The sequence below is a fragment of the Thalassophryne amazonica genome, chromosome 19 (genome assembly GCF_902500255.1).
Source record: "Thalassophryne amazonica chromosome 19, fThaAma1.1, whole genome shotgun sequence".
Classification (NCBI taxonomy): Eukaryota; Metazoa; Chordata; class Actinopteri; order Batrachoidiformes; family Batrachoididae; genus Thalassophryne; species Thalassophryne amazonica.
The window spans coordinates 65661956-65681601 of NC_047121.1; the positions used below are offsets into that span (position 1 = coordinate 65661956).

The window sequence follows — 19646 nt, forward strand, 5'->3', positions numbered from 1 at the left end:
TAAACACTCTCACAATTCTCCTCATTGTTTCAAAAGGAATGCCGCAGTAGAGGTCAGAACCTCCTTCTGCTCCTTTCTACCTCCCTCCCAAGGTTGTCCACCTGTCCCATGTCTCCACATGGCTGGGCAGCCATGGAAACACATGGTCCCAGTCAGCGCAGAGCACAAAGCTGGCCTGTTGGACAAGCCACCTACAGAGAGTGGGAGAGGCGCTGGAAAATACTGTGGACAAAACTAATACGAATGCATTCACAGCAGGAGGAAAATAACACAATCATGCATATGAAATCTATTTAAAATGTTTGATGAATTCATGCTTGCAAAGAGAGTCCTGCTTATACTCTTATTGACTAATAATGTTTTTCATTGCCTCTAAGACACTACACACTTTGAAAAATCATAAATTTGGAGCAGATGTTTTATTTTTTGATTCATGCGTCTGACCCATCTTAACGGGGTCTTAGTTGGGACAAAAAACTGATGATTTCCCAGTAATAAATATTTGAGGCAAATAAATGAGTGTGTGTGTGTTGTGTGGGCTGCCAGAAGAGGAGGTACTGCTGGCCCACCACCAGAGGGCGCCCTGCCTGAAGTGCGGGCTTCAGGGAGAGGGCGCTGCTGCCACGGACACAGCCGGGGGTGACAGCTGTCACTCGTTATCTCTTGACAGCTGTCACCCATCTACACTTCATCATCCCACTCCATAAAGACCAGACGTCATCTCCACCTCGTTGCCGAGATATCGTCTACCTTAGGAGGTAACTTTCTCTGCCTGCATTGATTGATTCCAAGTGCTATTGTGTTGCAGCTGTCTAACCAGAGGACCGGCGTGGGTCGCGACTGTTTCGTCCTACTTCCCGTCAGATAAGTGGTTAAACAGACGCTGCACGAGTGTGTGTTAGAGGTGGAGGTGGAATTCCCACCGTTGTTGTTACTGGGTGTTCACACACCCACATCTGATTGTCTCTGCTCCTCGCCAGCAGTACCAGATCCGACACGCGGAGACAGTGGCCACCTGGGGTGTTTGGGATTTGGCGGCTCCAGTATTCTCCGGGTTCGGCGGCGGAGGAAATCGTGTGGTTCCGGTTCTTCTCAGGACAGACGTCTTCTATCCTCGAGCCTGCCCACACGTCACCTTTGCTAATTGACTATTGTACTTATTCTGTAATCTGCTGTGTTTGGTTGTGCTTTTCACAACAGTAAAGTGTTCATATTTGACTCTTTCATTGTCCGTTCATTTACGCCCCCTGTTGTGGGTCCGTGTCACAACACTTTCACAACAGTGTGTGTGAGATGAATTCATTAAAGTGCCGTAGAATTGCGCCTAATATTTCAGGTGGGTCAGTAACAGAAGCAAACTAGAATGGACAGCAAAGATGATACCTGCACACTAAAATTGGCTTTGCAAAAACTAACAAAAACTAAAAAAAAAAAAAAAAAAAAACCCACAGGCTGCGATAAATAGAGAAATATTCTGTTTGATTAAGTGTTCAAACAAAAAAAAATGCTTGCAGTGCAAAACAAACAAACAAACAAAAAAAGGTAAAATAAGGGAAAAATAAGGTAAAATAAAAACAGCCGCAAGCATTTCACTTCACTCCCCGACTATCATCAGTGCTACTAACATGAGTGCTTCAGAGTGCAGATATAGACAAATGACCTACCAGGTGTGACCAATCAATCAGCTGGTGTCACTAATTACATGAGACCAACACTCAGGTGAAGACACACCAAGTCACACTAATCAATTTACAAGATCATGAGTAGCGGGTACATAGGAAAAATTAAAAAAGAACATATGATATACGTACAATATACTGTACACAGAAAACAAAGTGACTATTATGAATGGATGTCTAATAAAAGGTGCATAATCACGTGAGATGTAGTCAAGCTTTTATGCCACAATGAATCCTAATTGCAAAATAAAGCCTTAAAGAAATGCAGTAGATGCCTTCTGTTATTCATCATTACAGGCAGAATCCACGTTCCATCACCGAGGAAGCACTTTCGTCACATTAACAAGGACAACGTCTTTAAAGCTAAATCCAACTAATTGTGATCCCTTTCACTTCTGACCTGTGTCTGAGAGCAGATTTACCCTCCAATAAACTTGAGAGCAGGGATTAGAGACTCAGGCATATCACCGGTGCTGCAGGGCTGCGTGGAGGAGCCAGCAGCACCTCCTACCTCTAACATGAAGGATGAGTGTTTGCAGAACGGAGCAGATATATACAGTTGGGTTCACAATTATTTTGACAGAGACAACATTTTTTTTTTGTTATTTTAGCTGTGCGTCACATTAGAGTTGGAGCTAAACAATGAGTGTTAAATTGAGTGTAATTACATCCAGATTAGGGGAATGGTATGGAAATGGAGCATTTGTGTGGTGTTCCTATTTTTTGGGGGGTTTTTTTAGGACAAAAAAGTAATTGAGAAAGAAAAAAATTAACACCCACCCCTACTGTTAACTCCATGTTATAGAGGCTGTGGATAGTAAATAAGGGCAGAGTGGCACAGAGGATCAGAAATGTTGTTTTGTGGCAACATAAACACAGTATGCATAGGTTGAAGTCATTCTATTGTGGATTTAATACAGCAAGTTATTGTTTATAAGGCTGTGTTATGTATGTCTCCCCAAGTGTAATTTACAGGTGTTTAAAACCGATTTTAAAATTTTTGATTCACTGTGCCCCGGACACTAATTCACAGGGCACAGTGAATCAATTTAGAATATAATGAAAAAACACATGATTAGAAAGATTTCCTCAAAATTATTAAATATATGCTGATGCATATACAGACTGTAATCCAGCAAACCAGCTCTGTAATGTGTGAGTGTCTTATACGAGGTCTGTTAGAAAAGTATCGGACCTTTTTAGTTTTTGCAAAAACCTGATGGATTTGAATCACGTGTGCTTGCATGAGCCAACCTTGAACCTTCGTGCGCATGCGTAAATTTTTTCACGCCTGTCGATTGCGTCATTTGTTGGCAAGCAGCCTTTGTGTGAGGACGTTTTGTGCTCTCGGCGGTTTTTCATTGCAAGGAAAATGACGGAACGACTGGAGCAGCGCTGCATCAAATTTTGCCAGAAACTGGACGACAATGGCGCACGAAGGTTCAAAGTTGGCTCATGCAAGCACATGTGATTCAAATCCATCAGGTTTTTGCAAAAAATAAAAAGGTCAGATACTTTTCTAACAGACCTTGTATAGTGATATAAGTCCTTTAGAAACTATTATAAATACAACTGTCATATTTCTGTTTAAACGTGAAAACAATTGTTTATATACACAAATTATACAAATAATTCATGGAAAAATAAATGTATAAGCTTCAACAAGTAATATTTGTCATCCACTTGATACTGGGGCTTAGTAAATCACTTTCTAGACTGATTCACTGTGCCCCAGGTTCATGTGACACACACGAGTCATGTTATCAAATAGCTGATAGTCTGGAGAAGACATAACACATGCTCATCAGTTGGACGGGATAGTCTACTAACTAATCATTTTTGGGGCCACATTTCCTCTGTTGAGAGAAATAAATACAAAGACATTGACATCTACAAAATTTTCTTTTGATAGGAAAAAAGTTACTTCACTTGCCACTTAGTTTTTACCCTTAATGTATCCAAAAACAAAACACTAATTTATAAGGGGGGTGTCTTCACGCTTAAAAATATGGCATAACTGCTGCAAATATAAATGTAGTTCTGCAAATATAGCTACTGATTCACCGTGCCCCGGTTTCCCCTACATATTTATATATACCTGTAGTCAAAGGGCCAACTTATTCTTTAAAGCACACACAATTCCGGTGCGCAATGACTGCATGGTTAAAACTGTTCCCAAAGGCACAAAATTTGCCATGATAATATTCAGGCATATTTAGAATAATTATATGCATAAATGTATAGGATTTAACCCGTGTATCCAAATAAAGGCTCAGACCCACTAAAACAAAACAGACATATCAGTCAGGCTGAACTGAAAAAAGAAGCTAAAAAAATTAAACTAATTATTTTAGTAATCAATTAATCATTCTAGGGAGCATGGTGGATTAGTGGTTAGCACTGTTGCCTCACAGCAAGAAGGTCCCAGGTTCACTTCCAACCTGATCCTGTGCAGACTTTTACATGTTCTCCCCATGTTTGCTAGGTTCCCTTCAGGGGCTCCGGCTTCTTCCCACTTCCAAAGACATGCAGGTTAGGTGGATTGAACACTTTAAATTGACCTTAAGTGTGAGTGTGTGTCTGTGTATAGATGTGTCGACCACGCCATAGACTGGTCGCCTGTTCAGGGAGTAGCCCCCCTCTTGCCAAATGACCATTGGGATCGGCTTCAGCAACCCCTCCCTCCACCCCACCCATGAATTGAAATATGTGGGTATAGAAAATGAATGAGTTAATGAATGAATGAATTAATTAATTAATCATTCTGTCTTTTTTATGTGCAAATTCTTTGATTTCAGCTTCTTAAATGTGATTATTTTCTGGTTTCTTTACTCCTCTCTGACATGAAAATGAATATATTTATGCTGTGGACAAAACAAGAAATTTTCAACATTTTCTGGACCAAATAAGTAATAGATTAATCCAGAAAATGACTAATGTGGAGGTTTTCGTTTTTTGCTATCTCTCTCTCTCTCTCTCTCTCTCTCTCTCTCTCTCTCTCTCTCTCTCTCTCTCTCTCTCTCTCTCTCTCTCTATATATATATATGACATCATCTGTTGACTTCTTTGTGGTTCATCATGAAGTCAGTTATGCCAAATCAGTCGCATGTGTTACATGTTTTTTGGCTATGTTTTGCCTGACGTGTGAGCAATCTTCTCCAAAAGCTTGTCATCTGGAAACACAAACCCCAAATAGCATTCCCACCACATTTGGTGAAAATCTGTCCAGCTGTTTGTTTGGGTTTTTAGTCATTTCCTTCTGCTGGGTTGTGTAGAGGTGTGGCCATGTTTTTAGAACCTAACCACCGTGAAGCAATCAGAAAAAGACAAAGCTGTATGCAAGATTTCCTTCTATATATGTTTCCCCATGTGTTTTTGATTTTTGGCACTTTACATCCTTTATAGGTTGGGATATTTTTTATGTGTTACATGAGTCATTTTTTATGACAAAGTATTTAAATGCAAGTTTTAAAGTGAATGCTATAAGTCAGTAGTTTGTGAGCCGTGGTCATGGGGGGCACCAGAGGTCTTTGGGGGGGGGTTGCGCAAAAAATAACTGTAAACACTGTTAACCAGCAAAAGAAGAAGGGGAAAAAAGGAAAAAGAACAAATTGTTACAGGAGCAAAATGGATAAATTTGGGGCAACCCAAAAAAGAAGAAAGTAGAGGACGATCTTCGTTTGCTCCTCTCCACAGTGCATCCTCACATCAGCTGCCTGTGCGCGTCAAAGACCCAGACTCACTGCTCACACTAAACAAGAAGTGAGACGAGATGAGAGACTAAATATGTAAAAAAGTTTAATACATATTATTCAGGTTAAAATGGGTCAGTTATGTCAAAGACATTTAAAAACACAGAGATGTTTAAATGTAAAAAAAACCCATGATGTTTAAAATACGACACAAGGTAAAAATAAAAGAATAGAAAGTTTTTAAAAACACATTTAAAATGTCTGAAAAGGGTGTAAAATGTATGAATGAATAGAAAGTTCTTTAAAAATATGTTTAAAATGTTTACAAAGGCTGTAAAATGTGTAAATGCATATACAGTTCCTTAAAAACACAAATATATTTAAAATGTGTTTAACGTGTAAAAGAATAAAAAGAAACACACGAAGATGTCAAAATTGTGTGTATGTGTGTCGTGGGGGGGGGGGCAGCTATTCATTTGTTCTCTCTTGGGGGGCTCACTCTCACACACTTTGAAAACCCCCTGCTATAAGTTATGGTTATAATTTACTGCTACTCTGAAGCCTTGTGTTAGTCAAGGATAAAGTGATTCATTTTTTTGATAGAATTTATCAAATGTCAGGAACACACAGAACCATCTCTTATTTTCCTAATCGCAAAGAATTAATTCATATGCCTCAGTGTGGAGCATGCGAGGCACGGCGGATGTTGCAGTCTCTTGCGCGCCCCTTATTCAGGTTTATCTATGAATCACTTCAGCCAAGTAAAGACTTTTTTTTTTTCCTGTGTAAGTTTAAAATGCGCCGTGGACGCAGTGTTCTTTTTATCTTTACGTTTGATGTTCTTTGAAATACACGGAGGCATTAAATTACGTAACTGGACAAACACAGCTTTCGTACGTCATCACTGTACGGGACACAGTCAGACACCACACAGCCAGAAGAGCAGCCTTCATCTGATTCCACTGACCACAGGGATCTATCAGAACTGACCAGGGACCTGATATTTTTGAGAAACACTGCCCTGATGTTACAAACAACACTGGTTACAGCTTCATTAACACTCTGACCTTCTCTCACTCTTAGATGAATAGTGTATCTTGAAAACATGAACAAATAAAGCATCAGATTGCCACAGTCATTGTCAGTTTGCACCCCAGACATCCCCAGGTTGATTTGCGCACTTCCTTAAGCAAGCGGTTCTTGGGGAGAATGGACAAAGTTCAATCAATAGGCCCAGTCTCTTGGCCACAATGGACAGAGGAAGCGACGTAGAGGCAAAGGCTGAGTCCTGATCAATCCATCCTTTCATTTCAAGGATACCCACGCAGCCCTCCCCACCCGACCAGCACCAAGCCAATGTTCACAGGCAGGGATGGGGAGGCAGCCATGCAAGTAATAGGAGCCACTGTGGTCAGTGAAACAAACTGCTGCTCAAACGAGATTTGTTCCGTGCTGTCAGGTATCTCACCATCATCAGTTTTATCAATGTTCCACTTGACGTCATAGCAAACAACTCGCTCCCACCACAAGATTCAAATATGTCACAAGCCAGAAAAAAAAAGAAAAAAGACAACAAACACGTCAGCTTCAAACAAGCCACGTGTTCAGCCTCGGGTAATAAGCAGTCAGCACTATTATAATAAGCATGATGACTGAGTGTATGGGTGGAGGGCCAGTCACAAAATCCTAAACTCTCCCATCATGCTCTGTGTATGAGCTTTAAAGCACTTTATCCATAGAGGTAAAATTCCAACAGCTGAAAATACCGTAATTTCCGGACTATAGCACACACCTGAATATTAGCCGCACCCACCAATTTTAAAAAGAAAAAAGAAATGGTACATAAATAAGATGAACTTGTCTATAAGTCGCGGGTCTCCATGTTGTAACATGAGATATTTACACAGAAAGATGCTAGACTGAGAGGAGGTGATGGTCTAGTGGTTAGGCTGTTGGGCTTGAGACCAGAGGATCCTTGGTTCAAATCCCAGCCTGATCAGAAAATCACTAAGGGCAAGGTCTTGTGAGCGCCTTGTGTGGCAGCTCCCTGACATCAGGGTGAATGTGAGGCTTTATTGTAAAGCGCTTTGAGCGTCTGATGCAGATGGAAAAGCGCTATATAAATGCAGTCCATTTACCTTTTTTTTTTTTTTTTTTACAGAAAGATGTTATAACTTTTAATTACCGTAAATGCGTACTGTAAATGTTTTTTTCCCCTGAATTGCTACACGTAAATATTGGCGCACACGTCATCCAGCTTGTGCACGGTGTCTCTGCTCCACACGGAGAACTGAGTAATTTTAACTCTTCCTTGAGATTTCATCACGTGCAGCCAGGATCGGATGGAGTCTGTGGTAAATGAGACATTAATGAGACACTGTGACTTTTTCGACTTGTTGCACCAAGACAGAGAACTGGTTTGGAACGGTGGGGGGAGAAAGCTCCGCTCTGCTAACTGATCTGATGGCGCAAAGTGCCGGAGAGGGACTTTTCTTCACTAAAACAAACAGGTAAGACCTTATATTTACACTGTGTGTGAGGAGCACAGCTTTCAGGAAATCAACTGACATATTTGGACTTATGAAAAAGCCTGTAAAAATCCATAAATTAGCCGCGTCATTGTAAAAGCCGCAGAGTTCAAAGTGTGTGAAAAAAGTAGCGGCTAATAGTCCGGAAATTACGGTATTCATTTTATGATACCTTCCTCATCTGGTGATGCATCTGAAGCTCTCACGGGTTGAAACCTAGGAGCAGCGAGTACAAGTTTTGGCTTTACGTTATTCAACTCAAAGATGACACAAAAGATGTTCCCCCACAACATCCTGTAGCTGTTATCTTGAACAGTTTAACCATTTCTACATGATCAGTGGTAATTGTAACAGGAAACAGAAGTGCTTCTGAAGTAATGGTTTGCCCCAAACTAAGAAAAGACCAGATCAAATGACATCCTGACGCTGCTATAATCAAAGTGAAGCAGAAAGACACAATGACATCTCTTTTCTACAGAAAATACAGACAGATCTTGTCCTTCTAGATAGCCAAGCAAAAACCAGGTAACAATTCACTTTTGCAAACATTACCATGTGAAAATCTGATTGTGATGTTTGCATTATAAAACATCTAAAGAAAATATCTTGTGTAATAAGAAATGTGCGTGTTTTCAACTATTTTCAATGTAAAAATACTTCCTAGGTCAAATTTAGCACCTTTACCCCATGACTTTGTGCAGAATGTCATGTGCACAAGACTGCCTACATTTTGTGGGCCAATATCAGCCAAATTACATAATCAAACAAAAATAGTCACTTTAAAACTGTTAATTTATGTCAGCGCCTACAGGAAGTATGCAGCAAACTCTTGAATCGCTCTAAATATAATTTTGGTGCAACTTTAAAAGTGATATCAGATTAAACAGAATTAGGAGATCAGCAGTGTTGCCCAGCCTTGGTCATATCTGTTCTTCAGTTGTCTTGGTGAAACCACTTCCTAAAAAAAATGCAGGCTGAAAAAAATTAAAAACAATCTTTCCAGCAAGTCAAAATTGGCTAACCTTATGCTATAGTGATAATGAAGCCCATTTTTTCATGCTGCCTTCTATTATGAAAAATCTTTGCCAGTGCGGTGAAAAAGAGCCACCGGAGAGTGAGAAAAGTGGTTGAGCTCCAGAGTGAATGAAGGGAAGTAGTGACATTAGCAAGAACAAAGCAGTCAATCAAGGAAATACATTAATTTCTGATTGTTTCATGGTGGTTGATTCCTTGCTCTCACACACACACACACACACACACACACACACACACACACACACACACACACACACACACACACACACACACACACACACACACACACACACACACACACACACACACACACAGCTGAAATTGCATGCATGGCCTTACAGACGACTCTTGTCACATGCAATGAGTCCACAGGCAGAGACGGGTACACTGCGTGATGTCTACTTAATTAGAAAATCATGATCACTGCAGTAAAACATTGAGATATTCAAAGTGGTTCAGAGCAGTCAAGTCTTCCTAACCAACTTGCAAAAGTCAGGGAAAGGTGTTTTTTAGAAGTCCCCAAAGCATGTCCACATGACTCAAAGCAGATAAACTCTTCTTGATATCTCAGGTCAATTTTTTTTCCCCGTTCTTAGCAAAAAACCTGTGCAGCAAGGTGCACACCACAATAATCACCGGGCAGCTCTGAGCCCAATGTGCATCTCTACCATTTCTCATACTAATGAAGACTCTCAGCCATCCTTTACCTGTGGCCTCTCTGGGTGATACTTCTTAAAGTACATATCAGTGGCCAGTTTGATTTCCCAGGAAATCCCCAGCACACACAAATAAATATATATTTACATTATAGCGAGGATAACAGACTCTGCCATACAAGTATTTTGCATGTATTTCATATTAGCAGTAGCAAATCTTTTGTGATGAAATACAAACAGGTCAACTTCTGTACATATAATTGACAAATATGATGCATTAAAAACAACAGCAGAAGCAACAAAAGTCCAGTTATCTCACCTTGAATATATATCAGACCACAATTATTTACCTTCATGTACATTTTCATATGGTGTCCCACCATGGTCAGTATTGATACTGTGGCAACACTGAATTCATTTTAAACCAGTTGGACCAGTCACACACTACCTGGGATAGACATATTTTTAAGCACTGATCCCATGCTGAAGCCATATGTAAGAAAGAACTTAACTGGCCCATGCCAAACATATGCATATGAAGACGAATGTGCCTTTCAATTATTGAAATGCTTTGCTGCAAAACAGCTCTGTCCTACAAATCACTGACAAAGTGATAATGCTGTATTATCAGTCCACCTGTGTAACTTTTGGGGTGCACGTCTCGCTCATGTCTTGACTGTAAATGTATTAACAGTTTAAATATATTTTAAACATACTGTATATGGTAATAGGTGCAGCGCTTCAATATTGCGTCAACATGAAGTTTGATTTTGCGCAAATGACAGCATCTCATAAAACCCCACTCTGTAAAGATTTAAAATCATCACAGGCAGTGCTGCTATTGGGCAAACATCCTATCCATGAAATCTTATCAGTTCATATAAAACCTCATGTTTTTTTCCATTAGCTTGGTCGTGCAACCAAATCTCTTGATGCAGGTGGCAGTTATGAGCAACTCGCATGCACATATCAAGCAGGTGGACCGATCACATAGGAACAACGGTTCAATACAAATGTGGATTGGTAACAGTTTAGAAGGAAAAGGCAAGTCATCATGATGGGAGCCTGAAAATCTATTATTGTTTTTAGGGACACTTTTGGGAAGTTTACCATGTGTTTTTATATAAATAAATATACCAATGATGCAGTCTGTGTTGAAATACGAATCACTGTAGCCCAAATGTAAACAGAGTTAAAAAGTAATTTTACACAAGGCTTTTCCTTTACTGTGAGATTTCAATAAATAAAAAGTAAAAACTAAAATTTTTTATATAAAATGATTTAAATTGAAGTTCATTTATACTATTTGTTTGCGGTTGATGCAATGGCAGCACAGATGGGAATGTGCCGTTAAATGTTGACCACTTTTCCAATGAACTGTGATGTGGTGTTTCCCAAGAGGGGTTGTTTCTGATGAAAAATAAGCCAGACTTCCCAGCTGGTTGAGGAAACTGCCAGAACATCTCATATTTCAATGAGTCATATTCCAGACACTTAAACTGCTGCTTCCATTAACACTTAAACTTTTGTTTTCTTTTTGTTATTTCATAGTCAATCTTTTGTGGTTCTGTTCAAAGCTGTGTTATCACCTTAGCAGTTTCAGTAGGCTTGTTAAACTATACGTACATAGTCCGTGACTAGTACAGTAGTCATGCATAAATGTTTGCCAACAGTAATGTTGCTGTACTGTCTGCTGTTTCTGAAGTATTTTGAAATAAAAAGCATGACACATGACACGTTTGTGGAACTGTAAAATCATGCTGCAGTTGTGAAGACCTGCACCATGGTGTCTATAGCGGGGACGCCGGTGTTGCAGACCAAACAGTCCGCCCCTAAAAATCACTCCGCCTTTTGCATTGCGCATGCGTCGTTTCAGACCACAGGAGCACATCTGAGACGGAGTTTCTTCATCCAAAGCAATGAAATGGATTAATGGGATTATTAACCATCAGATGATAAAGGTAAAACCTCTTAAATCATTCTAAAGTCAGTTTTAAGCACAAATGAGGCAGTTTTAAGCAGAAACAAGGTGAAATTCCATGACAATTTGAAATGTCCACCACGCAGTGAATGCTTCAGCTAGCAGCTCATTTAGGCCCGGCACTCTGATCGCTTTCGCCGTCTTTTATGGTGAAATAATACTGAATTTATGTGGAAATAATTGTTGTACAAAAGTTTCAGATATCTGTCGCTGAGACAGATGACGACTGGTGTGCAGTTTTAAGCAGAAACAAGGGGGGATGATTTTTAGGGGGACCGTTCGGTCTGTGACACGCATGGGATATTTTATGGGCACAGAAACATTTTGTGAGCACCGTTCATGTGTACCGTTAAATCCTGACGAGACCCGAGTCACATGTGGAACACCATTCAGGTATTTCTTAGCGTTAAATCTAGGGCCACTGTGCTCTCTCACTTCTGGTGTGTTCCAGTCGTATTCTGAGGTTGGAATTTCCCAGTTACACCCACCAGGAATGCCCCCTGAGCTCAGAATTTCAACTTGTTAAACTTGTTTGAACCTCACGGTCCACAGAGTTCACAATCCAACATGGCTGCTCCCAGCAGCAACAGTTGTGAAAGCTGTACTGTTTAATGTTTTTTTGTTGTTGTTGTTGTTTTTAGCATTTATGTCTTTTTTCTGTCCATCCATTTTCTATACCTCCTTACTCCAGATAAGGTTCACAGGAGACTATCCCAGCAGTCACAGGGCGTGAGGCAGTACACCTTGGACAGGACACCAGTCTGTCACAGGGCCACATATAGACAAACACATACACACCTGTGGTCAATTTCAAGTTCCCAATTCACCTAATCTGCATGCCTTTGAAAGTGGGAGGAAGTCAGAGCACCAAGTGGGAACCCACACGAAAATGGTGAGAACATGCAAACTCTACACAGAAAGGCCAGGTGGGAAGTGATACCATGACCTTTGCATCTAATTTCATAAATCGTGCACACAGTACCATCCTTCTGAAGTCTGGAGACATGTCGCTGCAACATTTTTACGTGTAACACTGCAAAACAAATTATGTTTAACAACTACATTAATATTGGAAAACCTGGCAGGAGTTGCAAATAACAATGACAGACCACACATACTACAAAACAAGCAGCAAATTAAACCACTAAGGGCCCTATCACACCTTGACAATTTAGCCAGTATATGCCAACGTATGAAAAATGCACCGAATACACTGGATACATCAAATACATTATGTAGCTGTCACACCATGACAATTTAGCCAATGTATCCTGACAGCCCCATTTCCACAGAGCGGTTTGGGTCAGTATTGCATAGTATGGTGCTGGGTTGGTTTGCGTTTCCACCGCTGGCGAACCTATTTGTATGGCAGGTAGAACATGCAAATATTGACGAGTACATCATCGAGCATGCGTACTCTCTTCTCCACACGGAGGCCACATAGAGTAATTTAACATTTTTTTTAAATTACTTGTATTGGTGGATCATGGGATTTATTTTCACCATGTGCAGAATGCTAAAGAAACGACTGGTGTCTGTGATAAATGCGGACGTGACTAAATGAGGTGTTGTGACTCATTCAACTTTTAAAATAAGTTAATTGTCTTGTTGTGGCACAAAGTGCCGGCGTCCTCTAGTTCAGGCTGAGAAATGCACTGAGAGCAAACACAGAAGGGCTTCTTTAAAAAACGTGACCTTTCTTCAGCCAGGACAAGGAATTAAAAAGTATTTTCAGATGTTGTTTTCCAAAATCAGGACACTTTATGTGGATATATTTTCATCAGGCTGTGATGATGAATCTGACTGAAACAAACAGGTAAGAATAAGACATTATATTTACTTCATGTGTAAATGGTTTTAATATGTGAACTGCGTGAGGACTGCAGCTTTCAGTTTGTCAGCCAATCAATGGACAGCATGAATGGATGTATTTCGACTTATGATTACTTATCTTATGACCATCACTTTAGGGGAGGTGATGGTCTAGTGGTTAAGGTGTTGGGTTTGAGTCCAGAAGATCATGGGTTCAAATCCCCGCCTGACTGGAAAATCACTAAGGGCCCTTGGGCAAGGCCTTTAATCCCGTTGCTCCCGGTGTGTAGTGAGCACCTTGTATGGCAGCACCCTGACATCAGGGTGAATGTGAGGCATAATTGTAAAGTGCTTTGAGCGTCTGATACAGATGGAAAAGCGCTATATAAATGCAGTCCATTTACCATTTATGATCAACTTACAAGAAAAGTGTGTGAACAATCACATAACTTACCTACAACTTATGGTCCACGTATGCAGGACGTATACGGCAAAATGACCTGTGTTAAATTAACACTGATAGTGTGGACCCATATCGACAGTCAGTGTTAATTTAACACTGGCCATTTTGCTGTGTATGAGTCATATGCTGGCATAAGATGAAAATATTATGCATGCCCAAATTTTTTTGAGATACTCGCCGTATATCAGTGTGCTTCAATGTGCTTTTAACTTATGCAAAACTTAACTATAACTTATTAGATGTATGCCAACATTTTTAAATATGCTTGCATACACTGGCTAAATCGCCAAGGTGTAACAGGGGTTTGAAGTAACTCTTGCGGCATCTGTTCTAATGCATAAGAGTGCATAGCAGACCAACTTTTTTGTGTGTGTGTTTTTTTGCACTCTATACTCGAACATCTCGGAGGCATCAATCTTATTTTCCGACTTGTGGTACTATGTGGAAAATGGAATACATTTCCCTCGGGCGTGACATCATTCCCAGTTACAACTTATGAAGTAAATGGAATGCAGCAATCTCAATACTCTCCCTTCACCCTACCCTTTCATTTTACACATTCACATGAATTACAAAATGAAGGGAAAGGGCAAAGTGGTAGAGCAAAGGGAGATTACGAAGACTGGGCCTTAGGGTTTGAAAATAAAAGAAACTGACTACGTTTACATGCAGCCAGTAACTCTTTCATAACGCATGCGCATGACCATGTAAATACCCGCAAAAAAACGAATATGCTCATATTCCGGTTTTTAAAAACCTGAATATGACCCCTGGGTTACTCTTTTTCTAACCCGAATATCAGGTCATATAAGCGTGTATCAGGATATCCCCATGGACAGGAACATTATTTTGTGTTCTGCGCATGTCCTGTCCGCAAGGAATCTTGGTCTTTTGAGTACAGCAACTACTTGTATGCGGCGCGCGCAACCCACCGGACACCACAAGCAGAGGTAAACAAGCATGGGGAAATCCAGACGCGGCAGCACAGCACCATACTTTTGGAGCGAGGAGGAACCCGAGTACCTCATTAGTATCGTGAAAGACATGAATATAATGTTTTTTATTGATGGTAGAAAGTACCGAGATAGCGACATTTACAAGAAGGTGGCCGAAAAGTTACGCGAAGCAGGGTTTGCAAGAACGCCAGACCAAATCAAGCATGGAAGACGTGCGTCGCTGTTTAGATGGGGATATTCCAAATGATACCCATGACCATGTATACAGGAGTAACTCTGTCTGCTTAAGCATGTAAACAGATTATTCCTAATGATTCAGAAACCAGAATATTGACCTTATCCCGAATATTAACGGCATGTAAACATAGCCACTGACAAACCACCTTTTTTCAAGCTACATAGAACTTCAGCTACTCCACCTCCTAATTTGAATCATGCATGTTGTGATAAGATCATTCCTTGCAACAAACCCAAACCTGTCCAGCAGGAGATCTGGTGTGTCACCAAATTTTAATCAGTTTATCTTCATTATATGGCCTTTGAATTTTGGAGATCTACCAGATGAGAGCATGAGTTGTGTTAACAAATTGGAGAGGCTGTACTCCAAACACTTATCCACTCACTGCATTTTGCAGGGGACGTGTCTAGGCTTTGAATCATGAGAAAATTCGCATTATACACTTTTGACACAAATATAACCCCATATATAAAAGGAGTGAAAAAAGGGAAGGACCATGGAGTCTGGGGGAGGGGACCATTACCACTTCCGAATTCCTCAAACCCCAGGAATCCAACTTCAAGGTGGGAAGAAGCGCACTAAACCTGCTGGTTATGGTGTTCATTCACTTCTGTATCTACAGTTAATGAGCTGCAACGTTACCAAAAAGACCTTTAAAAACAACAACCCACACAAAACAAAAACACGTCTGTGCACGTGCCGATTTGTAGTGTCACGTCAGTCCAAAATCCACAAATCGAAGACTGCTTAAAAGCAGACATTAGATGAATGGAAATGTAAATTTCCTACATTATAATAACCACATTATAATAACTTCAGTTAGCTGAGTGAGTAACGTCTTGACAAAACTTCTCGGCCGCTCTAAAGACCATTATTACAAACTTAAATAATCGTTAGTGGTTACGTGAACTTACCCGAGTACCACCAGCTCCCCGTATTTGACGGGCTCTTTGGACGGGGCGCTGTGCTCCTCTTGACTCGACGAAAACATCAGGCTTCTGGCTCGACGCGGCGGCGGCGGCGCGCAGCGGCAGGTAGCTACGCGGTAATAACGTCGGAACTCTCGTCAAAAAGCACGAAAAGGTGTCATTTCACGCAGCATATCCGGTGCTGAACCTCTCCTGTATCAAGGCGAATCCCGTTTTCTATAAGTAACTCGAGCTAAAAACTTCTTCAGCGTGACGACGCAAATCGTAACTTAGTTGGCGGCTGAATCCGCCTCGGAGGCAGAAACGGCGAGGAGCAGGGCCGGAATGTACCATTCCACTCTTCTGTACTTTACAAAGGGGGAGGACTACGCTTATTAACTATTTATCTCACCGACTGTCTCTCTCCAAAACGAATTAAATGCGGGAAACAAACATATTTCTGTATAATTCTACAAGTATTCTTCGTTTCATAAAGGTTTTGGTTTAATAAATTACCGTGCTGAGTACAACTCGATTCCTTTTTACCCCCCCGTCGCTGGCAGTGGGTCGCGCCATGTGTTATGTAAACAAAGAATACAATCTGGGAATTTTTAAAGGGACAATTTCATAATCGGATTGCAGTTGCCCGTAATAATAAAAATGTAAGCGTTTATCGTCAGTAGTTTAAAAGTTACACAAAATAAAATGTTTAATATTGCTTAATGTAAGCTTTCTACATAAAGGAGCCATACCATCCATCCAACAAGCTAATCACCAGGTATATTTTTTAATTAAAGTTTGTGATCAAAGGAAAATAAATATATAAGTATCATTTGACTGAGGTGACAGCACCCCCCATATGCTGTTTTCAAGTATTTAAGAAAGCGCCTGTGTTAGCCTGTTGCTTTAAATGGAAAGGAGCTAGTGTGTTGACCACACCCCCTCACTCATATTCTTTTGTGACATATGTCACAGAAGCCTAAAACAATTTGCTTCAGTCCTTAGTTTCATTTATAGCAGGGTAGTTTGCTATTACCACACGTTTTACGCATTATCACCCTTTTAACAGATTTTTAATTGTGAAATATCTTTGTTTTGAACTGTTAATGCAACTAAACAGGTTTTGAAGACATTGCTTGATATTGTAATGGGCATCTAAAACGCATCACCTAAAACAGTGGTTTCAAACTGCTGGTTAAAGGAGCAGATGTGGCCTGTGGGATAATATAATCAGGCACCGGCACGAATAGAGTTCATTATTAAAATTCTCATTTTCATTATCAATGTTTCTTCTACAGGAATAAGACTGTAAAATTGTTAGATACAAACTAATATTTAGCACTGACCTTTACACCTGGCTATCATCAAAACAGTCACAGACCAACAATAAAATGCTCCTTTCTAAACTTTAGTGTTTTATGTGGATGACCAGATGAACAATTTATTTATACTATAAAGGTGACCTGATTCCACGCAACACAATTATTGTGTTGATTCAGTGCCTATTCAAAATCTCCAGCTTAATTTGAGTTTATGTAAATCATCTACAACAGCACTCCTAGCATTTTTTTTAAACCAAGTCCCAAATAATTTTACAGTGCAACATTAAAATGTTTTTAAACCACCAACGAAAGTTAATTCATTGATTTCAGATCAGAACAACCCTTCTGCTACCTGCAATTAACAAGATGACCTCAGCAATCACTTCAAAACAGATGACATGCAATGATAGATTAAAACAAGTTCATTTCCAAACTTTTTTTTTCACGTTTTGTTTATCCCTTCAAGTCTACATACGTGACCCATTGTGCAACCGCACAGCTAAAATGCATGTTTGCATTTTGATAAGTTTCATTCTCACGTTATCACTTATTCCCTCAGTTGTTTGTGTTAGTTTCAGCCCTGCAAAAGTGTGCCATTGACCGGCTTAATTTTTTTTAATATCACCTTTCACATCTGTTCCAGTTTTGTGCCGAGTTGTCTTGAGAAGAGACTCTAGCCACCTGTTAACTCAGAGGGGAACTTGGCGTAGCTCAGCACAAGTCAGGAAACGTCTATTAAAGTTGTAAAAAGTTTTCAGGAACTCAAGTCAAACTAACTTTGGTTAACTATGTGGATTACCCCTGCATAACTTGGTGCACAAGTTTCATGCCGTACATGGGAAAAGTTACCTTGCCTGGAGTAAGAGTTGACCCGGAGCAATTAGTTTGGAAGGTGATCAGGACAACTTTGAAAACCGATGCATTCAGTGTAGAGAGTGAGGTTGAGTTACTTTGGATTTTAACCAATTTCCCTCACATTTTGAACATATTCAAAACTGGTACAAGTTTAACTGACCTTTTGCAACTTGTCCTGAGCTATGCCAAGTAGTATACAAAGTTAAACCAGTGTTATAAGAGTTGTTCCTTGTGAAATCTCAGCAAGTGTGAACACTGCTTCACCCCCAGTTAGGGAAAATTGCCCAAGGTGCACAAAGGTGCAACTTGACTCAGGCCTCGCAAATAAACAGTCTAGACAAGGTTTCTTTAGCTACCTAGTCAGAGACGCCAACGTCCATAAGTAATATAAAAATATAAGTTTTCTTCACTAAACTATCTAAACTTCCACTGTTGCACGATCCCATGTATCCGGTTGTTTCCACCCCTTTCTGGACCGCACCTCCTTCCCTTTTGTTCAGTGGTCTCAGACACTTTACGGCCTCTGTGCCATTTTCCAAAACAACTGGAAGCGGCTTCACCGCGTCAGGCTCCATGCAGCTCTGTTCTATTGCCTCTGCTGTTTTACAGCCTTCTGTTTGACCCAGTGTTCAGTTTCAACTTGCATTAACACTTGACACAAAAACAAAAAGGCAGTCAGGGGGGTATCTAGGCTGACATGGGCACATTTTTCACCACACATGAATACACCACAGCTTCAGCTCTGCAGCACGACTAAACATGCAACATGTATTTTTCCATTTGGATGCAGTACAAATCAGAATTAATCTCCAGCACTTGTCTGTTCCACTCATACAACCCCTGGCAAAAATTATGGAATCACCGGCCTCAGAAGATGTTCATTCAGTTGTTTAATTTTGTAGAAAAAAAGCAGATCACAGACATGACACAAAACTAAATTAATTTCAAATGGCAACTTTCTGTCTTTAAGAAACACTATAAGAAATCAGGAAAAAAAAAAACTGTGGCAGTCAGTACCGGTTACTTTTTTAGACCAAGCAGAGGGGAAAAAAATATGGACTCACTCAATTCTGAGGAATAAATTATGGTATCACCCTGTAAATTTCCATCCCCAAAACTAACACCTGCATCAAATCAGATCTGCTCGTTAGTCTGCATCTAAAAAGGAGTGATCACACCTTGGAGAGCTGTTGCACCAAGTGGACTGACATGAATCATGGCTCCAACACGAGAGATGTCAATTGAAACAAAGGAGAGGATTATCAAACTCTTAAAAGAGGGTAAATCATCACGCAATGTTGCAAAAGATGTTGGTTGTTCACAGTCAGCTGTGTCTAAACTCTGGACCAAATACAAACAACATGGGAAGGTTGTTAAAGGCAAACATACTGGTAGACCAAGGAAGACAAAGCGTCAAGACAGAAAACTTAAAGCAGTATGTCTCAAAAATCAAAAATGCACAACAAAACAAATGAGGAATGAATGGGAGGAAACTGGAGTCAACATCTGTGACCGAACTGT

General features: G+C 40.2%; 1 protein-coding gene across 2 annotated transcripts in view; it reads right to left on the bottom strand.

Moving 5' to 3' along the window:
* Positions 1–16249, bottom strand: part of peli2 (pellino E3 ubiquitin protein ligase family member 2) — a 30638-nt gene extending 14389 nt beyond the window's left edge. For both annotated transcript variants that reach the window (XM_034159387.1, XM_034159386.1), the window contains exon 1: positions 15955–16249. In XM_034159387.1, the coding sequence (XP_034015278.1) occupies positions 15955–16031 (77 nt within the window). In that variant the 5' untranslated portion in view covers positions 16032–16249. The remainder of the gene's footprint in view (positions 1–15954) is intronic.
* Between the last annotated feature and the right edge of the window lie 3397 nt (positions 16250–19646).